Source organism: Saccostrea echinata, unplaced genomic scaffold (genome assembly GCF_033153115.1).
Source record: "Saccostrea echinata isolate AGI-Se365-2 ecotype Australia unplaced genomic scaffold, CSIRO_AGI_Sech_v1 ptg000025l, whole genome shotgun sequence".
Classification (NCBI taxonomy): Eukaryota; Metazoa; Mollusca; class Bivalvia; order Ostreida; family Ostreidae; genus Saccostrea; species Saccostrea echinata.
Genome location: NW_026889774.1, coordinates 27,126,619 through 27,148,972, shown reverse-complemented (window position 1 = coordinate 27,148,972; position 22,354 = coordinate 27,126,619). Strand labels below are relative to the sequence as shown.

General features: G+C 32.8%; 1 protein-coding gene across 1 annotated transcript in view; it reads right to left on the bottom strand.

The window, feature by feature from the left end:
- Window positions 1–20,810, bottom strand: part of LOC133192289 (DNA polymerase lambda-like) — a 79,241-nt gene extending 58,431 nt beyond the window's left edge. The window contains exons 1-6 of the mRNA XM_061328303.1: window positions 20,205–20,810; window positions 19,646–19,723; window positions 19,161–19,268; window positions 18,835–19,014; window positions 17,668–17,796; window positions 16,201–16,369 (exon numbers count right to left, since the gene is read on the bottom strand). Of these exons, the coding sequence (XP_061184287.1) occupies window positions 16,201–16,369; window positions 17,668–17,796; window positions 18,835–19,014; window positions 19,161–19,268; window positions 19,646–19,723; window positions 20,205–20,600 (1,060 nt within the window). The 5' untranslated portion in view covers window positions 20,601–20,810. The remainder of the gene's footprint in view (window positions 1–16,200; window positions 16,370–17,667; window positions 17,797–18,834; window positions 19,015–19,160; window positions 19,269–19,645; window positions 19,724–20,204) is intronic.
- Between the last annotated feature and the right edge of the window lie 1,544 nt (window positions 20,811–22,354).

Genomic DNA, 22,354 nt, shown 5'->3' with positions numbered 1-22,354 from the left:
ATTTAAAATTAACAACAAAAATATTTATGTTATCCATGCAAGGTCTTCATCCGCGATGTATGTGTGATTACCAACAGGAAAATAAATTAGTAAAATATCCCCACTGTGAAGGATACCGATAATCAAACAAATATTGATTATTTCTCGTTTGTTTTAGTTAAACAAATATATACATATGTATTTGTATTACGTGCATTGAATAATTAAATCTTCCCGTTATCCTTTCAAAATTAATTTCTTTCTACCCTCAAAAATAAAACAAAATACAACCTACCCCCCCCCCCCCTTCAATGAAATCACGAAGCATATCGTAACTTTGTAAGATGCATGTAATATGCAGGAAAGCGAGTTGTCCATGAGAAGAGCCCCCCCCCCCCTTGCGAACGAATTACTGATTTTTTTTGTTTGCGCATTATATTATATATTAAGAAGTTGGAGTTAAGCTGGGTTCTTTGAATGTGAGTATAACCTCCTCCTCCTCCCCCCCCCCCCCCCCCCCCCGATCCACCACCACCTCCCGAAAAAACTATCGTAATGATTCTATTGCCTGATAGTAATTGTATAAGAGTAACACCATTGATATTGTATATCAGAGAAAGTGTTATGAATATATCAAAACACTATGTCAAAGAAGATGGGCGTGTTTGGCGTGTGATCTGCAGGAACATTTATAATTAAATGTCTACGATTTGGTCGGCTGACCACAGCTGGACATACTTTACAAAGTTACGCACATGGGAAAATGTTAGGTTGAGTTTGAAATGCTTTGTCAGATTTAATACATCAGTCCGCTTATCTTAATAATTACTACATGTATAACTTAGTAACGCTTCACATAAATAATAAACACCTAAAGGGTATAGTTAAATGCAATTACAAGTACATGTGTACATTAAAGTATCAGTAGGTTGGAAGAGTTCTTTCGCTTTCGGTACAACAGAACCAGAATTTATCTATTTTAAAATAAATCATTACATAAAATTAAACTGACTAAAGAATTGATTGTTTGTACTAAAAAAATATTAACGCTCCATGCGAGGATCGAACCAAAAATATTTCTTTTTCATTGTACTGGACGAGTAATGCATACTACTGAGCTATCACCGCTATATTATTTGGTATTTAAAACGACAATGAAGCACCGCATTTACACATAAGATTTTTTTTGGAAAAAGTTTATTTTTTTTATCGTCTCTTGGTCTTCTCTCCATTTTTTTTTATTTTACAATTGTTTGTTAGTTTCTTTGAATTAAAATGCACACAAATAACGTTTCAAAATCATGGAGAGATGACCCAGAGATAGCAAATTTTTAGAAAAATGTGTTTTAAAATGTAACATTTTGTACCAAATGACTCATCAAGCCAATTTTTAAGTTCTTTTATAGCAAATCAAAATACAATATCGGAAAAAAAAAATTTCTCTTTCCTATTTCACAGGAGCCCGATATATCAAAAGAAGGCTAAAATTTCATGTGACAGATCAAGGAAATTTTCAATTTTCAAGTGCGCACAGATTCCTGCCGAATGCCAGTCAATAGCGCCCTCGTCCTTTATGTAAATCACCAAAATGTCTCATTTAGCAACACCTTGTTGCTAATTTAACCCCCCCCCCCATCTTATTTATGTGAAATAATACATTTAAAATATAGAGTACTAATTACAAGATTAAGAATCTCTGCACATAAGTTAATGATTGAACAAGGAAGATATAACAGAATTTTGAGAAATGATAGAATATATCATCTTTGTGAATAAGGGGACATAGAATTTGTTTTAAGATGTCCACATTATAGTACATTAAGACAAAATTACATTAAAAAGCTTCTACTCCCGAAGACCAAGCGTCTTCAACTTAGTACAATTACTTAGTACACAAAATATTAAAGAATTACGTAATTTAGGAATTTATGTCCAGTATGCATAAAAGATAAACATGGTGTTAATATACCCCTTGTACCAATATCTTGGTTTGGGTTAATAAATTGTACTTGAGACGAAGCCTGTTTCGTTAATGCACGCGCATTTTAACTCTCTGATAAAGTGAAAATCCCACGCGTGGACCGAAAACAAGCATGTCATTTCATAGCCGTAGGAACCGGGGGGAAGGGGGGGGGGGGCGTGTAGTAGTACATAGATACTATATGCTTGTGCCCTCTCAATAAAAACTTTTTTTTTTGCTTGTCGGGAAATTTTGAAATTTTAAGTCCCGTAAAAGGTATAGTGACATAGCAAACTGGAAATGCTCGAAGCCGGTAGAATGAATTTCATTTTCAAACTACCTTTTTTGGTTGTCAGTATGTCTATCTTATTTAAGCACACATACCCCCTTTTCCGAAAACTTTCAAGCTTTGTAACAATACGGCGCTAGTTTAAAAACAATTACCGGTAAATCAAAATGGGGCACCTAGAGCCGATCGGGAGTTATAGTTAATGCAATATAAACTGTATTTTTTTTCACTGTAAAATTGTAATTTGCTATTTCAATGTAATTATTAAAGAGAAAAAAAATCATTAATATTTTTGTATTTTATAACTGCGATGGAAAAAAATGGTTAAAGCAAAATTACATCGTACAAAATTGAAATCACACAGAATTTTTTTTTCTAGTAATATTTCAGTCTTATTAGTCATAAAGGGAATAATACGTTCTAAAAAAAAAAAACAAAACTTAAAACAACCTTGCGTAACTAAAATAATATCTAGGTGCGAACATGCTTTTAATGGATAACCATGATAACGTTTAAAAATATAAATATCAAAGAACAAAATCAATTATCAATACGTTGAATCGGGCTCGATGTTCGACGTAACATGTGCATATGCTGTGACGTCATATCGAAGGTCGAAAGAATGACTCAATAAGGTTGACATGCAGTGTACAATCAATTTTAGGCTATTAAATGGAGTTTAATCGAAATGTTTTATGTGTATATTAAATTGTAACCATGAATTAGCGGAAGATGTAGAGAAAAATACACGTAAAAAGTTAAGAGTGATGTTGTTTTAATTTAATAGTAAATCCAGAGGAGTTCTGATAATGTTCCCCATAAAAATAAGTGATAAAAAACATTCCCCATAATTTTCGAATACATACTGAAACGACAGATAGGTTATTTTTAAGATAAGAAAGGAGAGAAAGCAACAAAACAGGTATTTTCTATAAGAATTGCCCATTATTTAAATAAAAACATAGTAGGAAAACACTTTCCCCACAACATATTCCAGGCGTCCAATTCCTCACAAGTCGGTTATGATGGGTAAGAGAGAGAGAGAGAGAGAGAGAGAGAGAGAGAAACTCATTAATATGATCCAGTTTTTACACTAAATTAAAGCCTCCATGAAACATGTTAAAATCGCTCCTTTATGTTAACCTCGATAAAAAAAATTAAAGGAAATAAATTTACACAACAAAGAAATTATCTTTATATACAAATTTTGTATTTAAATTTCGTTTTCTTCTTTTCAAGTTTATGTGACATCTTTAATAAAATATGGAGATAACGAACAGTATTCAATCTCAAAGTCCATTAAAACAATACAATTCGGGAGCAGACCAAACATAGACCCCCAAAAACATCAGGTGCCATGGAGGAGTGAGCATCCCCAGCGGACCGATCACACCCGCCGTGTGCTCCTTGTCATGAACGGTAAATAAAGGAAAAATCCGTCGAGAATTCAGTGTATAAATAATGGCCTTACAATTAGTATGAAAAGCGTCAGTCAGCATTTGACTTAATGATAAATTGTATTTGCTGACAAGATCATTGAATCGACGATAGAACTTACGAAATGATTACTTAAAACGAGACTGTTGATATTCTTGTTTCATCAACTTGTTTGTCAACAACTTACCTCGTTTTACAAATCGTTCATATGTAGAGCATGCTCTTGCGTTTCGAATCAACTGAGATATATACACCCCATATGCAGGTCATAAGGGTATATTGCTTCATAAGTAAGGGAAGTTGACGATTGAAAAGTTAAAGTCATCACGTTTATCAGCTTTGTTGTTAGATTACCATTAACGTCTTTTTCTAGTAAAATATCCAGATATGTAACAGATGTGTCAGACTCTGTGGTATCTTTTATTTCAAGCTTGACTTAATGATAAATTGTATTTGCTGACAAGGTCATTGAATCGACCATAGAACTTACGAAATGATTACTTAAAACGAGACTGTTGATATTCTTGTTTCATCAACTTGTTTGTCAACAACTTACCTCGTTTTACAAATCGTTCATATGTAGAGCATGCTCTTGCGTTTCGAATCAACTGAGATATATACACCCCATGTGCAGGTCATATGGGTATATTGCTTCATAAGTAAGGGAAGTTGACGATTGAAAAGTTAAAGTCATCACGTTTATCAGCTTTGTTGTTAGATTACCATTAACGTCTTTTTCTAGTAAAATATCCAGATATGTAACAGATGTGTCAGACTCTGTGGTATCTTTTATTTCAAGCTCACTGGGATATATCGTTTCGACATATGAATGGAAATAACTATTGTTAATTGATAATACGTCGTCGATATATCTAAATGTCGAGTTGAAGGCCACAGCAAGAGATTTCTTTTTCTCATGTATTAGATTTTGAATAAATTTTGATTCATATAAATACAAAAATAGGTCTGCTAACAACGCTAACGGGGCGCAATTAGTACCCATATGTTACCATGGTACATTCAGCACAATCCTTTAACGTCATTGTTAGTGTATATTACATTTGTCGATCTTTCCGTCATCCGTGGAAAAAATGTTTTGAAATGCTTATGTTTATTATTATTCTTATTAAATCGAGTACATTATCTATAAAAATATCTTTTTTAAAAAAGGAACTGTTTTCATAAAGATCATTAACAGGAGAGTTGACAGTTCATTGACAAGCCTTCACAGAATTTCTGACACAATAATCAAATCATACATTATGAATATGTGCTCCTATTTTATCCCTCCCCTTTATAATTCGGCCCATAGGTACATCGACTCCACAGAAAAGCATATCAACCAAGTACAAAGTAAAAATTAATATAAAACTGGTAAAAAAAAAAAGATTAGGAGACATAAATGTAGCAGCAAAAATTGATAAAGAAAAGCGAAATAAGATTTTTTTTTAATCCAACTTGCGGTAGCAATTTTCGTTTACTAAATAATAAAATGATAAGAAATCCACACAATGAGTACACGACAATATTATACAACATCATTTTCTTTTAATTCAGTGTTTAGGAAACTAAACACTTGATTTTTAACCGTATGACTTGTTTCTAAATCTTTTGCTTTACTTAGAAAAGGATCAGGAAGAACATGTCGTAATTTTTTTTCGAACGGTTGGTGCGTCAAAATATCGGAAGTAAGGATCAGGGAGAAATACTTAAAATCTTACGTTAAAAAACCAATATATAAGAACCTTTTGTGAAAAGAACTTAAGATATCAATCAGCGAATTGAGGACTTGAGAACACAGGCTGCAAGCAAAAAATCGTATGCATGGATTGAAGTATATATATATATATATATATATATATATATATATATATATATATATATATATATATATATATATATATATATATATATATATATATTAGGGATGTCAACGGGTACCCGGTTAACCGGGTACTCGATCGAACGTCCGAGTATCGAATACTAAAATCGGTACTCGGTTACTCGGATGTCTATTTTAACGTATTTCAAAGTGCAAATATTTATTAAAAACTTTTATTTAAATATGCACTGTCCATGTGTATACACTAATGAGCGTCACCTCCACCAGTTAATACCCGTTATCGCTTGTGGCTGTGTACGTGTATACACAGTAATTACCGTGACCAATCACTTGACACTGTACACAGCTGTTCTCACCTCTTGTGGCCTTAGTTTTTGGATGGCTTCAATTATTTGATTTCAAAGTTTCAATCGTTTAATTAGACACATTAATTATCCTTAGATTATTTAATTAGAATACTGTAGCGAAATCGGACATACCTAGAAATACCGCTTCCAATTCAAAAGTGGAGAAATGTTTAAAAATAACCGAAGATTAAAAAAAATGTTAAAAGTCAGCTGTGTGTAGTAAATTAAGCGTATGGGGGTGGGGGGTGGGGGGGGGGACGATATACTTATATTTAAGGAATCACTGTCTAGTCTTTTGGGAAGAAGAAATCGTCATATTTAACTTTCAGAGTTATCACCAAAAAAAAAAAAATAATTTGGAAATGTCAATAATATACGACACTCGATCACGCCAACGATATTCTTTTTCGCTAGTCTAATCATAACTAAGTTGCATCCTTCTTTCCGTTGATCAAAATGTTTTCCTAAACAAGAACTGTAAACTTAAGCATTAAATTTGTAGTCATTGGAAATGTCTTTTGTGTTTGCTTGATACATAAATTAAGTACCAAAAATCATTTTCGTTGGTCTCGAAGATTCAGTAGAACTACTAAATTGTTTGTAGCATATAATATGTATGTACATATTTAATATATATAACACTGAAAGAATCGAATAGTTTTATATATGTAGGTCTATATATGTATATATATATATAATGTAGCAAGTCTACTGAAATTATTATACATAACTTTTCATTTTGTATATTTCATGCCATACTATCTGATGTGCCATACGGCATAAGGAAAATAAAGAATTGAATTGTACATGCATTAAAAAAGAAAGAAAACATCGATGGGGTATACAGGTTTGTAAAAACAAACTTTTACATGTATACACACTTTTTCCGAGTACCCGGGTACTCGATCGGAAATTCGTCCGAGTAACCGATTATCAAATATTGACCGATTTGACATCCCTTTTATATATATATATATATATATATATATATATATATATATATATATATATATATATATATATATATATATATATATATATATATATAAAAGTCCAAACTTATTCAGTATATAGGACATTATTGAGGAACTTTGAGAAATGAAACTTTATGCAGTTAAACTTATACTTAGTTATTTTTTTATTATATACACATAGAATTAGCTATTTATATGAATTTTGAGGGGAAATTATACACAGATATTTGGTTAATTTCATGATTTGGGGGGGGGGATGCATCTGTCCTTAATTTCTACCGTCTCTCTGGTTAGCTCAGTGATTTAAAACGCTAATCAACAAAGTGAACAGGATAAGATTTAACCAAGTATAGAATTTACATTTCAACTTAGTAAATTTTCCATTAAACGTCTTCAGGTATCATATGGATATTTTAAAGTGCAGTTTTTTCATACTTATTCTTTGCCATATATTCTTAAATAGCTATCGTATTTATCAGGTTTATCAGAGGTGGTATTCCTCCTTGAAAGAAAAGCAAAACATTGACTATTACAATATATATACTGAGTATATAAACCTTCTTGGTGTATGGAGACCTTGAATGACGAACTAATGTAGAATTGACATCAGGGAGTTGACCAGAGAGAGTTTGTTAACGAGGTTCGCTCCTGAGCTTTTGAGCAGATTTTTATTTTAACCTATATTTAAAAAAATCTGTGTAATGTTTTAATTCTTACAATAAATTTGGATTCTACAATGCCAAATAAACTATATTTAGTTAAAACTCCATGATGAAATTCCATACCAAAAGCATTAAGTGAGGAACTATATTTTGTGGCGGAAGGTTTTTTTAGAAGAAAATGATCATTTTTCTATTTCGAAGTACTTAAAGTATGTTAAGTTTGGATTCCTATTTTTACAAGCAGTCTGCACACAGAATTATTTTGTGCTGTGAACTGTTTTATACTGGTCCTAAATTATATATTTAATAAACTGTCATGAATTCAATCATCATATTTGATAAATAAATCAAATATATTGTGAAAATCAAGAAAAAAAATAGCCCTAATTTAAGCTCAAAATTAGCACTATTTTAGTAATATCTAAAAATTAACACCACAGACCCCCACTTTTAACTTTCTTTTCTGAATATACAAGATACTTTTAACAATTCTTCTTAAATTCAGTAAAATGTCATTACTTTTAAATGAGCTTTTTGCTTGTTAAATTTGTAATGCTAGCAAAATGAATTTTTTTAGTGCAAAAAGGTCAAATAATTGAACGTGCGGAGTAATTAAAAAAATTTTTTCGTTGTCAAAAATTTTAATGGGTCTATTCAAGATGACATAACACTGTGTTTGTTCCCATAACTTATTTGAATAAAAAATATCGGAGGAAAAACTTTAAAAAATTGATTTATGTAAAGACGTTTTTACAGTGCAAAAAGGTCAAACTAAATGCTCTGTAGCGCCAAAAGAAGCGCATTGACCCCAATTTTTTGTTTTGATTTTTAATTACGCTGTGTGTATAAATTCTAAAAATATACTTGATAAAAACCTCTCATTACTTTTGATGTCAGGATCCAACCTCCTTAAGGACAGTGATTAGACAGTCAATACATAGGTCAGACGACATCCTCATTATATAGTAGTGTTAGCAAGTCCAGTACAGGAATCAACAAATACTTGCTTGTTAAAATCATTGCTGCTTGCACAAAAACATCAGAAATAATGAGTACAGTTAATGTGACTGAATACGTCTGCAACAACGCAGGCATTTTTGCATCATTTTTTTTTTATTTTTCCTATCACAAAAAAAAAAATGATAGGTAGGGAATTATTATACAGCTTTTATAACAAGAAAAATGACAAAGTACCGTATGTAACATCCATCGTTAAAAAAAAATCTGCAGACTTCATTGTGGCAAACACAAACAATCCTGTTATGTCCTTTTTCACTGATAAAGAAAATAACAATGTTTACAAAAAATAATCAGTAACTGATATAAAGAGTGAATTCTGGTGTGATTCGTTTTTAACAAGAGGCCCATGGGCCACATCGCTCACCTGAGAACATTGGCAAGGCAAAAGCACAAATTAGTTCAGTATTGAAAAGATTACGGGGGGAGGGGGGGGCTTGAATTTTAAACTACCTGATGGTGCTTCCATGTCAATATAACAAATGGCTTTGTTGTACTTGAAAGGATTTTTAAAAAAAATCCCCATATATTCCTTTGTAAAAATTTGATCACCCATTGTGGCTCCTCCCTATCCCAGGGGTCATCATTTGAACAAACTTGAATCTACACTACCTGAGGATGCTTCCATATCAATATGACTAAACATAGCTTTTCTGTTCTTCAGAAGAAATTTTTTTCTATATGTAAAACTTTCGATCCCCCTATTGGGCCCCACCCTACCCTCGGGGGTCATCATTTTAACAAAATTGAATTTCCACTACCTGAGGATGCTTCCATATCAAAATGACTAAACATGATTTTCATTTCTTGAGAAGATATTTTCCTATATGTTCCTATGTAAAATTTTCGATCCCCCATTATGGCCTATCCCTATCCCCTGGGTCATCATTTTAACAAACTTGAATCTACACTACCTGAGGATGCTTCCATATCAAAATGACTAATCATGGCTTTGCAGTTCTTCATCAGAAGATATCTTCCTATACATTTCTATTTCAGACTTTTATCCTCCATTGTGGCCCCACCCTACCCCAGGGGGGTCATGATTTGAACAAACTTGAATCTACACTACCTGAGGATACTTCCACATAAATATGATCAATCAGGGCTTTGCTGTTATTGAGAAGAAGATTTTTAAAGATTTTTCCTATATATTTCTATTACAGACTTTGATCCTCCATTGTGGCCCCGCCCTACCCCCAGGGGGTCAGGATTTGAACAAACTTGAATCTACACTACCTGAAGATGCTTCCATATAAATATGACCAATTAGGGCTTTGCTGTTATTGAGAAGAAGATTTTTAAAGATTTTTCCTACATGTATATATTTCTATGTAAAACTTTGATCCTCCATTGTGGCCCCGCCCTACCCAAGGAGGTCATGATTTGAACAAACTTGAATCTACACTACCTGAGAATGCTTCCATATAAATATGACCAATTAGGGCTTTGCTGTTATTGAGAAGAAGATTTTTAAAGATTTTTCCTATATATTTCTATGTAAAACTTTGATCCTCCATAATGGCCCCGCCCTACCCCCGGGGGGTCATGATTTGAACAAACTTGAATCTACACTACTTGAGGATGCTTCCATATGACTCATCATGGCTTTGCTGTTCTTGAGAAGAAGATTTTTAAAGGTTTTTCCTATATATTTCTATGTAAAATTTTGATCCTCCACTGTGGCCCCACCCTACCCCCGGGGGTCATGATTTGAACAAACTTGAATCAACACTACCTGAGGATGCTTCCACATGAGTTTCATCTTCCCTAGCTTTGTGGTTCTTGAGAAGAAGATTTTTAAAAGATGCTGTTAATTTTTCACTAATTCTTTATTATCTCCCCTTGAAAGAGGGAGTGACCCTTTATTTGAACAAACTTGAATCCCCTTCACCCAAGGATACTTTGTGGCAAGTTTGGTTGAAATTGGCCCAGCGGTTCTTGAGAAGAAGTCGAAAATGTGAAAAGTTTACAGACAGACAGACGGACAGACGGACTACAGACAAAATGTGATCAGAAAAGCTCACTTGAGCCTTCGGCTCAGGTGAGCTAAAAAGTTATGATTCTATATTTTCTTTGTGAATAACACTGAATTTTCGAGGGATTTTCCGTTATTTCCCGATCATGACAAGGAGCACATGGTCGGTGTGACCGGTCGGCAGGGGATGCTCACTCCTCTACGGCACCTGATCCCACCTCTGATGTTTTGGAGGTCCGTGTTTGCTCTGCTCCTATTTTGCATTGTTTAATGGACTTCTGAGCTTGAATACTGTTCGTTATCTCCATATATTTCATTGAAATTACTTTCTAAAAACTTTCATGGACAATAACCTTTTAAATTCAATTAAGTCCTATGACGTGGACACCGGTCCTTCAGATGAGACCATATAAAGCGAGGTCCCACGTCGCAGTAGGTTCTGGTACGAAAATGATCTCTCACTGCGTAAGTGCCGACTACAGGTCCAAATTCTCAGCCCTCCGCCGGTGGCGTCTCCATACGAGTAAAAAAAACTTAAACAAGCAATCAAACAAACAAATCAGTTCAATCCTCTATGGAAATTGACATTCACAACTTTTTGTTCACTTAAAAGGGGAGATTTTTTCCCCAATTCCTATTCAATAGATGAAATTATGTACAATTTATCAAGACTGCAATATGGTATTTAAAATTAAAGTTTGGGACATTTTTGAAAACGACGTAATAATCAATAAGACGTATACTTAATTTGAAATTTCAAACACAAGTTTATTAGAGCTGACAAAAACATTTTTTTGAATGTTTATTCCAATTATTGGACTAGTTCATTGTCCAGTGAATATCCTTCAAGCATAATACCCTGTTGTCTTCACTGGTTTATAGTCAACAACAGAAGCAGCACGTGACAACCGATGTCTGTTTTTGAGTTAACTCCTACAATTCTTTCTGACAATTGCAGAGAGTGCTGTCCTTAAGATGTCTATTCAAGACAGCCGGTTTCTGTCATATTTAGCGGTTGCGCAATGATATTTGTGCGCTCTTTTTGCTACCAGTTCTGCATATATTGACAAGAGGAAGAATTGCAGATTAAGTTCAGTTTCAGTCTTTACCCTTTCTATAGGAATATGCAATATCCCTCCAGGTTTTAAACTCCATTTTGAAGGGTGTTTGTAAGAGACAGAGTTCAGATTTTGAGCATATTTTCTACAATACGAACTGAGTAATATCACTTGAATTTTGAATACATCAAGTTAAGTGTAAATGTTCGGATTTCTTTCTTTCTTTCTTTCTTTTTGTCTTCAACTGATAAACTCTTTTCCGGCTTTTGCTTATGTGGAAATAAATCAATTTTTAGCTTTCTAATGTAGTTGCATTTTTGGTCATATTGGTCATTTCAACACATTAATTTGACACAGGCAAGTTAAGCCTAGACGTCAAAACTGTTCTAAAAACTAAATGTAGTTGTTATTATAGTCAGCAAAAACATTTTTACATCTGACTATGTTGTATAAAGTATAATAAATATGTTAATATAGACACTTTTGCCCTCTTTTAAATCCATTGGGGCTTATAATATTATTCCTCATATAATGAAATATGTCAAATACAAGAAAGATTTCACCCCGATTTCATAACGTACCGGAGTATTGCTATCAGTTTCCCCCTTAAAATTTCACTGTGCAAAAACCGTATTTTTTATTTACGTCATCAGTTTATTCGTTGAATAGAATGTCAAATATTAAAATATTTTTACTAATTTATTTCAAACAGTTGCACAACAAAGCTTTGGTTTATAATCCTCTCTTTCATGTTTCATACACAAGGGAAAAATTTAAAATGCCCATTGTCAAACACTGTTTTTGCTGTATTAATTATGGAAATATTCAAAACGAAATATTTTTTTTCTAAATTCTGAATTATTTTTTTTTATCAAACTGCGTTGTACAATTTTTTTGACGGAGTCAACAATTATATATACATAAACACAACTTCTGGAAGGAAAAAACTTCCTGTTTGTATATGGGTTTTATGTGTTAAGGAAATAACTGAAAAGCACCCTTTCAATTTTACAAAAAGACATGCACCTTCTGGATGACGGTTTTGACCTTCAAAACTTTTTAAAAATAAACCAGGTGGGCACTCAACTTTCTCGTCTTACAATGAATAGAACTTATACAATACTCTCTTCCTCTAATTACTTCAAAAAATAGTTCTTTGCCTTCATATAATTCTTAATTATTAAATGAACAAGATTTACAGAAAAGAAGTTCTTAATTTTTAACAAACTTCAACAAAACAATACATGTAACATGATTCACTACCAATGAACTGTGTTAGGTAGCTATGATTACAGAGAAGACTGTTTCAGCGTAAAGACTTGTGGGTCCATATCCAGATTATGACTTTTACATTGACCAATCCAAAGGGCACTCACTTCTTTTGATCATGCATTAATCATTTCCAATATGTATTCCTACGACAATTTCCAACTCATATATTGATATAAATGTTGGGATCAAAATACTCTCCAAGGGAGATAAATGAATATATAATCAAAAGACAGGAATTTAATAAACAGCCGATGATGAAGAGTCAATACTGAGTAAAGACCAATATACTTAGAATTGGTCCTTATATTACATGTATATATTCTACATGCTATTGAAAGGAACCATAGTTGGTATTGATCATCACATGACTTGTATGGATACATTGACACAGGGTCATCGACTATAGTACGTTGATCTGTCATATAGAGATCATATACTGCATAATTATTAGATACATGTATCAGACAGCGGGCATTGATCAACAAGATATAAAAGAGTCAAACGTTAGAAAAACTACAACATATAAACTGTATTTAATTGCTAGATTCAGAAAGAATCAATAACTTAAGATATTTCCTTTTTTCATAAAAGGACAAAATTTAAAAAAAAAAAATTCTGAGAAGAGTGGGTTTTAAATCAATTCACTTTCTACATTCTTGACTGTGTTCACTCATATAATGATTACTCTTCAGTGAATATAACGATTTTAATTTTTCTTGGGTATAATATCACCTTGAATTATGAGCAATTATGTTCGCTCCATTGAATTTTTTAAAATACCATAGAAGCCCAAAGGCCTTACTGTAATGACGTTCACATTGATGTTCCTCACGTGACACAACTATACCTATAGGAATTATTCTTCCCTAGAGGACTGTTTGTAGATATGAATTTCAATGATATCAGTACTTTCTGATTTTAATACTACACAGCAGGAAATATCAGAAGGTTATAGGAAAACTTCAAACTGTGAGAACAAAGTAATAACATCACTGTTTTTACACATAATATAATCATATCTCCCATTACTAATGGTAAAAGACAGATGATTCCCACTGTTATCACATGAATGTCAGAAATACAAGGGTTGACCAAAAAGTGCACGAATTATCTCTGTACCTACATAACCACAGTACAGATCAAACTGAAGTCCAAACTGAAGGCTAAATGTCATAAACATGTACTAAACACAGCGTGTGAAACATGATATTTGCAACAGGTACTTCGATGCTAAAATGATAAAATGACGTCAATATGAAGATGACGTCAATATGCAGATGTCTTGTGACAAAAATGGATGAGTTAGTCATATTGATATAAATTTTACTTAAAGCTTGGAAAATCTTTAATGGAAATAAATAGGCCTAGTGATCTACATGAATTTATAGCTATAAAACTGCAAAAACTAAAAACAATAGTTAGTGGATGAAATGGTTCAGTGAGGGAAGGGAGACAGTTAAAGATGATGATCCTTCTGGATGCCCAATAAACATGAGTAACAAAAGGAATGTGTGTGTAGTCGAGCAGTTTGTAATGAAAAATTGCAGAGTCATAATTACATCTGATGATTTTAGTCATATATATATATCTAGCTCATAGGACTGTTCAAGAGACTCTTAACTGTAAAACTGGAATTCAGCGAGTTTGTGCAAAGTGTTCCTCGTCTTCTTCCCGAGGAAAAGAGCGTGTGGGTAAATGCTTGCCAGTTTTACATCAATAAATAAGCAAACTTTGAAATATTGGTCTATGGCACCTGATCCCACCTCTGATGTTTCAGAGGTCTGTGTTTGCTCTGCTCCCGATTTGTATTGTTTTAATGGACTTTGAGCTTGAATACTGTTCGTTAAATGTATCTCCATATTTCATTCTATGAACCAAAGTAACAAATTTCAATTTGACAGCATCCATCCTCACTATCACCATTGAAAGCAAGCAGGGGACAAGGGGCCTGATTTACAAATGGAATTTTGACTAAGACATGTAATCTTAATTATATCTTCCTTTTTTTACGTTAATTTGAAATGATTTTAATTCTTTTTAAAATCAATTTACATATATATTTTTATGTAAACAATTTTAACAGAATCCTTGATTTTGCAAGTTTTATTACCAATTTGTTTTTTTTTCTTAGTCGTAATTTCTTTTGTATAACGGGTCCCAGGTTTTTGTAGAAAAACTCACTTTTTTGACACCCAAAAAAATGAAAATTCCAAAACCTTTTTTTTCATACTCCAAAAGATAATTTCACTTTTGCTCAAAATGTTAGAGAATTTCTGGTATCCAGGTTTTTTGTAGAAAATACCTTGATTGACCCCCAAGATGAAAATAAAAATTCTGATCTACAGGACACCACCAATAACATTCCAAAAGATGGAATGCTTACTGTTCAAATGTAAGAGGAGTTTGGGGAAGAAGATAGTTTGAAGGATAAATGGACCAGGACAACAAGAATATACCCGAACGTTTATCAGAAAAATTTGGTATAATAATTTCTTCTGTGCATGCATGTGCTTACCGAATCAATATTCCACTCAAATACATGCATTACCAGCCGTTTTCCTGACAAACGGTGAGACATACATTCTATTTAGTCTGTGTGAAGTAGAAGTAGTCATAACTTCTGCAATCTCGATCGTCAATGTCAGCAACAATGACGGGGGGAAGAGGGAGAGATTTTATTAACAATCAGGAGTTTAGTATTTTACCTTTAAAACGGATTAAAATCAGCAAAAACTACCAAACATATTTTTAATTTAACCTTTAACAATTTGTCTATTCTTTAAGCAAAATTTTGAAGTAGGCCAAGATTGAAAATTGACTTGAGGTGATTACTTTTTTTTAAAATATCTTTACATGGAACAAGAAATTAAATATTTCTCATTTTAATTAATTTGCAAATAATCTCATGTAAATTGAAGTCAGATTGTTCAGAACAACGATCCCTGGGTCATTGTGGTTAGCTAAATCTTTTACAAAAGATCAAGATTATTGCATATGTACAATATTCTTTCATAATCCTATGTAGACATCAATAGATTTACTATTTTTGATCTTCAACTTAGATTAAAAATACAATAAGAAATTTAACTGCATATTCATTTATCAGAAAGTTAGAACAATGCATTGTGGTGCATTGTGTGACCAAAGGGCCTGTAGTCTTTTTTTTAAATGTAGTGTTAATTATTTCAATTTTCTAAAAGCCTTTACTCTTTTAAAATCTTTCTCATTTGTTTTCAGTCTTAAATGGCTTTTTGTCAAATTCTGAGTGAAGTTTATCTTATCTAGATTACCCTCTGTCTTTCCTCTTATCTATCTTGTTTAGATACGTATACTTTAAAATTACAAAAGATGTTTAAGAACATCTATAGTCATAAGAGCACCTACCACTCTCTTTCAGCCTGGCTAGTAGTTTGGAGAACAAGCCTTTGTGGGATTTCCCATCAGGGTGTGTCACTAGTACATCCACATCCCCACAGGTAGGTTTCCCACGGCGATATGATCCACAGCACTGGACAATGACCCCAGGTACAAGGAACTCTGCTGCCTCCCTCACCTTTAGATGATACAACAGAAATCCAGGACAATTTAATTCAGACTGTTAATAATCTGGTAAAATCTATACCATTGTTCCAACCATTTATTTGTTTTTCCATGGAATAATTTATTTGAAAAAACGTATTTTTTAATTTGTTTTTGTTCTGTTTTGTTGGTTTAACATCTACCACTTGTTGTAAAGTCTTTCCAATTACTTTTACATTTATACAGTACTGTTTAGACATCTTTTGTTCTACTGTGTGTTGGAGAGGTTGGGGTGAGGGGAGAGATCTCTACACCTTGCTGTATGGTACTGTTTCTGACACATACCACCTTTATTATGGTTTTCTACCAATTGTTCCATTACTCACACCCACCACTTGTCTATGATGTTTCTGATACATACCACTTTGAGGTCTTTTATTCATACTAACAACTTGTATAATATTGTTTTTTAAGCCAATCACTTGTTCATTTGGACACCTACCACTTGTTCTGTGTTATTCTGTTTACCATTTATCACTTGTTCTGCAATACTGTTGAAGACACCTACAACTTATTCCACTGTACTAATTTTATTGTTACAGTATTATGGACATATACCTTCTTTCTGACACCTAATTCTTGTTCTGTGGTTTTCTCATTTTACATTTATCACTTGTTCTATGATGACTACTTATTCTATTGTGTTCTACTGGACACCTACAACTTGTTCTGTGGTATTCTGACACCTACAACTTGTTCTGTGGTATTCTGACACCTACTACTGTTCTTTGGTACCTTTTTTTAATTTTTCATTTGTGTTGTTCTTTCTGATACTTACTACCTGTTTTGTGCTATGCTTTTACACAATGTATCATGAATTTGGTATTTGTTTTTGAAACCTACGACTTGTCTTGGGGTATTTTTTCGACACTTACTACTTGTTCTGTGGTACTTTTTTTACACCTATCACGTGTTCTTGGTATTCTTTTTTATACCTACCATTTGTTCTATGGTATTCTTTTTGACACCTACCAATTGTTCTGTGGTATTCTTTTTGATACCAATCACTTGTTCTTTGGTATTATTTTCCGTCACCTACTACTTGTTCTGTGGTATTTTTTTTACCTACCACTTGTTCTGTGGTATTCTTTTTGACACCTATCACTTGTACTTTGGTTGTCTTTTTGACACTTACCACTTGTTCTTTGGTATTATTAACTGACACCTACCACTTGTTCTGTGGTTTTCTTTTTTATGCCTACATCTTGTTATTTGGTATTATTTTCTGACTCCTACCACTTACTCTGATCTATTCTTTTTTTTCACACCTACCACTTGTTCTATGGCTGCTGCCTCAGTTCTTGGCATTCTATCCAGGATATCATCATAGTGCTTCAATCCAATTTTCTGCTGGTGGGTCAACTTGGCTTTAGTTCGCAAGTCATCAAGAGTTCGAAATCCCTGAAAGCAGCAAATAATCTGTGACAAGTTTTCTTTTTTTCTTTAATCTTAATTCATTGTTCTATGAGCATAATTTTGCAGTGTTTATACTTCAGAGTTTATTTCACTTGAATGACCATTTTATTTTCATGTGATTAACTCTCCTCTTACTGATGAACAATATATGGATAAAAGAACTTGAAAAAAGATCGAAATAAGTCACAAATTAAAATGTGAGGCTCTTTCCAAGCGCAGATTATTCCAAGGTAATAAAACATAATTTACAAGTTCTACACATGTATTATGAAATATCTTTGTTTCCTATCCATAAAAGAGATACAATGTGTTTGACTATACTTTTTTATCTTTAAGAATACTTAATATAGCTTATAAATACTTTAAATCTTTCCAAATGGGTTGAAAATGAAACTACAATGTGAATGAAAATATTCATTAACATATTTAATACACAATACATGTATGTAAGTAAAGTGCACTACCATTAAGGCTGTTACATGTAACCCTTCAAAAACATAGAGTATGATAGACATTTATATGGATTCTGTGATAATTGAATAACTTCACTTGTTAACAAATGAAATACCAACTTTAACAAAATACATTGCTATAAACAGAAAAAAATGTGTTTATGTCTGCCAACATGACAGATGCGATTTAGATCTTTCTGAATCCAGCTGATGCTGTAACATTCATCTCAGAAGATGTTTTACTCATTGTTCAAAGAACTACAATGGGTTTCTCTAGACCACATACTGATCCCAGTCGTACCCTATTCCAGCACAGATAAATTGATGCAGATTGAAGATCTTATATTTTATCATAAGTAGGATTTAGTATTGCTGTACAAGGGCTCGTAATTCTAAAACAATGTTTTCAAGACCTCCATTTTATTTCCTTTCCGATTTAAATTATACATCTCCTTCCCCAACCTCCCTCCATAAAGAAAATTAGATCACTGGGACAAACTTTAGCCCTTGACAGACCTAAATATGTGATTTTCAATTAAACATCATACATGTATATTACTGTAGAATTTACCTGTTGAAACCACTGCCTTGCGGTATGGGCACCAGCTCCCCACACATTAGTAAACAGCTCTATAACTTTGATGTCTTCATCTGCATTAAATTCATTGAGTTTACGGAGCTCTCCACTCTCAGCAATTTCCCAGATCTTGTCCGCTAATCTGGCTCCTACACCTGGCAGTCCCCTTGCCTCCTATAATAGAGCAAAATAATTAAATTTTCCCCTGTTTTATGAAAATCTGTCAAGGACCATTTTATATTTACATATTAACATGTACTTGTGATTTTGAGATTATATAATGTCTTCATGTCAACTGATGTGGTGACATAAATACCTACCTCCCATGAAGTGATTGGTTTGGAGTGTTTTCTGAGTGCCTGAATGGCTTTCTGGTAGCCAAAAGCTCTCCACTGATCACTCGTTGACTGGTACTTCTTCACCATTTCCTGAAATATTTTCATAACACACTTCCTTTGATAAATATATTTGACAATTGCTTGACAATATTTTGCAATTTCAAATTGCATGTAAATAAACTTCACACTGGAAAGCATGCTTCCAACACCAGAGAAATGAACTGAGGTCAAGTACCTCTAAAAAGTTAAAGATAAATTTTACAATAATAAAATCCTTATCCTTTGTTCAGGTCTTTAGATAATCATGCTGAAAACAAATTTCACAACAAATCACCTTGTAATTCCATTCTGGATCTGTAATCATGGTAATTATGAATGAAGGGAGGTAAATCCTATTTACTAAAATGATAATTAAAATATCTATTACAGATCACCAATCCAGTTAAGATTATAATTGTTAAACATACCTCAAGTTTGCTAGTGATGTGCTCATTCATATTTTCTGATACATTTTTTGATGACTGGGTACATATCCATTGTCCTTTCTGGAAAGAGTAAGACTTCTTTTTTTATAAGTGTTTTAATTTGTGTCAGATTTTTATGCTTGAGAAAATAACTTCTCTTTCACCATAAAAGCTGATACTCAAGCTGTTTTTTTTATATGTTAATAGACTTACAATTTTACAGATACATGTACTATATCTTAAAATAACTAAATATAAATGTAACTATGAATGTAGCAGTATACTTAAAAAAAGAAAATAATGCTCATTCTGACCATCATTATTCTAGATGTTCTATGGTAGAATATCTTTACATATTTTAAAAAGTTCAGTTTCAGTAGTTCAAGTCAAATAAACAAATGTGAATCAATTACATGAACAATACAAAATTCATATAACTTTTCATACTATGAAAAAGAGCAGCATTATATGATATAAAATAATCCAAATGAAATATTGAACAGCTATGAAATTCAAAATCACATCCAGGAACTTTATTAATCAGAAATTTACTGTCACTTACAGCAATTAACTTCTCTGGTGATGTAGATGATGTGGAGCTGGTACTGGGCCCCTGGACGGTTTCTGGATCCTCCCCATCACTGGGAGCGTAATCACTATCTGGATCCACCCCCTCATCCTCTTCAACCTTTGTTCTCTTGTAGCTATGCCACATTTTTACTGGTTTATGTTCTTTATTGTTTTCGGACGCACCATTATTGACTTCTTCTTTCTCCGAATCATTTTCAAATTCTTGTTTTCTTTTCCGAATCAATGGAGATAAATCCAGTTCATGCGCAGTGGAGTCTACACATTGTTTTTGCTTTATACACGCACTTAACCAAGATGTTTTAACAACTTTAACACCTGGGAGAGGTTGATCTATTTTAAGAAGTCTACACATTCGATCCAATTCCATTTTATCATCAACAACAATGTAACCCGGCTTGTCATCGTCACCCACTCCTGATACAAGTACGCCGCCATATTTTTCCGACTGCTTTCGAAAAATATCATACCGAGCTTTTTCTATTCCTGCACTTAAGATAAATATTTTTATGTCTTTGAAGAACTTTTGAGAATCATTAATCACAGGACTTATGGTTTCAGGTAGTTTACGCGATTTCCTTGACAATGACATTTTGCTCAGTCAGGAATACCCGTATCAATTAGGAAGTAAACATATGCAAGCTAAATGTCGACTTTGAATGAGTAGTGGTACAGATTCCGGGTTGTACATATACATGTAGAAAGATAATATTGATGCAAACTATAAACGAATACAAGAAAGGGCCAAAAGAAAACAAACATGAAAGCCAGAGAAACAAGATGGACGATATGTGGACGATGCGACCGTTGGAAGTGTCTGACGGTCGTGGCCGATTTCTTTATTCCGCACGACACAAGAGAGATAACTCCAACGCTGCTGCTGGCGTGGAATATGTTTTTTCAGAAAAAAAAGAAGAAAAAAACAGCAACAACAAACTTTAATCCAGAGGAGGAGCGGTAAAATAAATTCTAACATTCCTTTTAAGCCCTTGAACTATCGTCGTGTCTTAGTAGAAATAATAAGAATTTCTAACGTTATTTTGATTGGACGGATTAAAAAAATTCTCTCTCTCTCTCTCTCTCTCTCTCTCTCTCTCTCTCTCTCTCTCTCTTCAATTTCTTTCCAAAATACTTTAAATGAAAATAATAATAATTTGATCAAGAATTCTGTCATGTTTTCATTATTATTGTAAAAGTACATTTTAAAAAATCTTATATCCATGGAGATTTTTTTATATCCATTATTAATTATTATTTTTCATTTACTCATTAAATCTGACATGCACATACATGTACTTTGATACGTTTCGTCCAAAAGATTTATAATAAGAATCATACCCACGGTATTAAAAAATACTGTAGGTATTTTTTAAAAACGTTTTAAACGTTTACGTTTTTTCTACGATTTTTCTTTTTTTTGGGGGGGGGGGGGGGTCAATTTGGAATACATTCTTGGACCCGGGATGTATATTCCGGGGGGGGGGGGGGGGAGGTCCTGTCTATAAGCACCTGTGATATGTACCTGAATCACAGGTCGCTCGTGTGGTACACACCATGAGCACATGGTAGTAATGCATCTATTTTTTTTTAAATTTTCGAAAGAATAATTCATTATATATATATATATATATATATATATATATATATATATATATATATATATATATATATATATATATATATATATATATATATATATATATATATATATATGAACATTTATAAAATGTTGGTACAAGTAGATACTACATATGTCTCAATCCTGTTGATGATGATAGCAAGGCAGTAAAAGCGAATTTTACATATTGATCAGATGGCTACAAAAATGTGCACTTATTCCTTACTCCTCAGTAAATCTAAACTCATTCCAAGGTTAGAGTATTTCGTTCATAACGTATAAATAAACTTATAGCTTTCAAAATTGCGATGACGAATATTTAGAAAAATTTACGACAAATTTCTTTTCGAAATATTAATTTCAAATTTTAATTTTATGTATTACCATTACGTACGCGTCTTTCCGCACATGCGCTTTCTATCGAAATCCCGGATTGATAAAACATAAAAAAAAAGAGAAGTAGTCCTCTTCTCTCGTTTAAGAAATAATGTTAACAACGCTAAGAA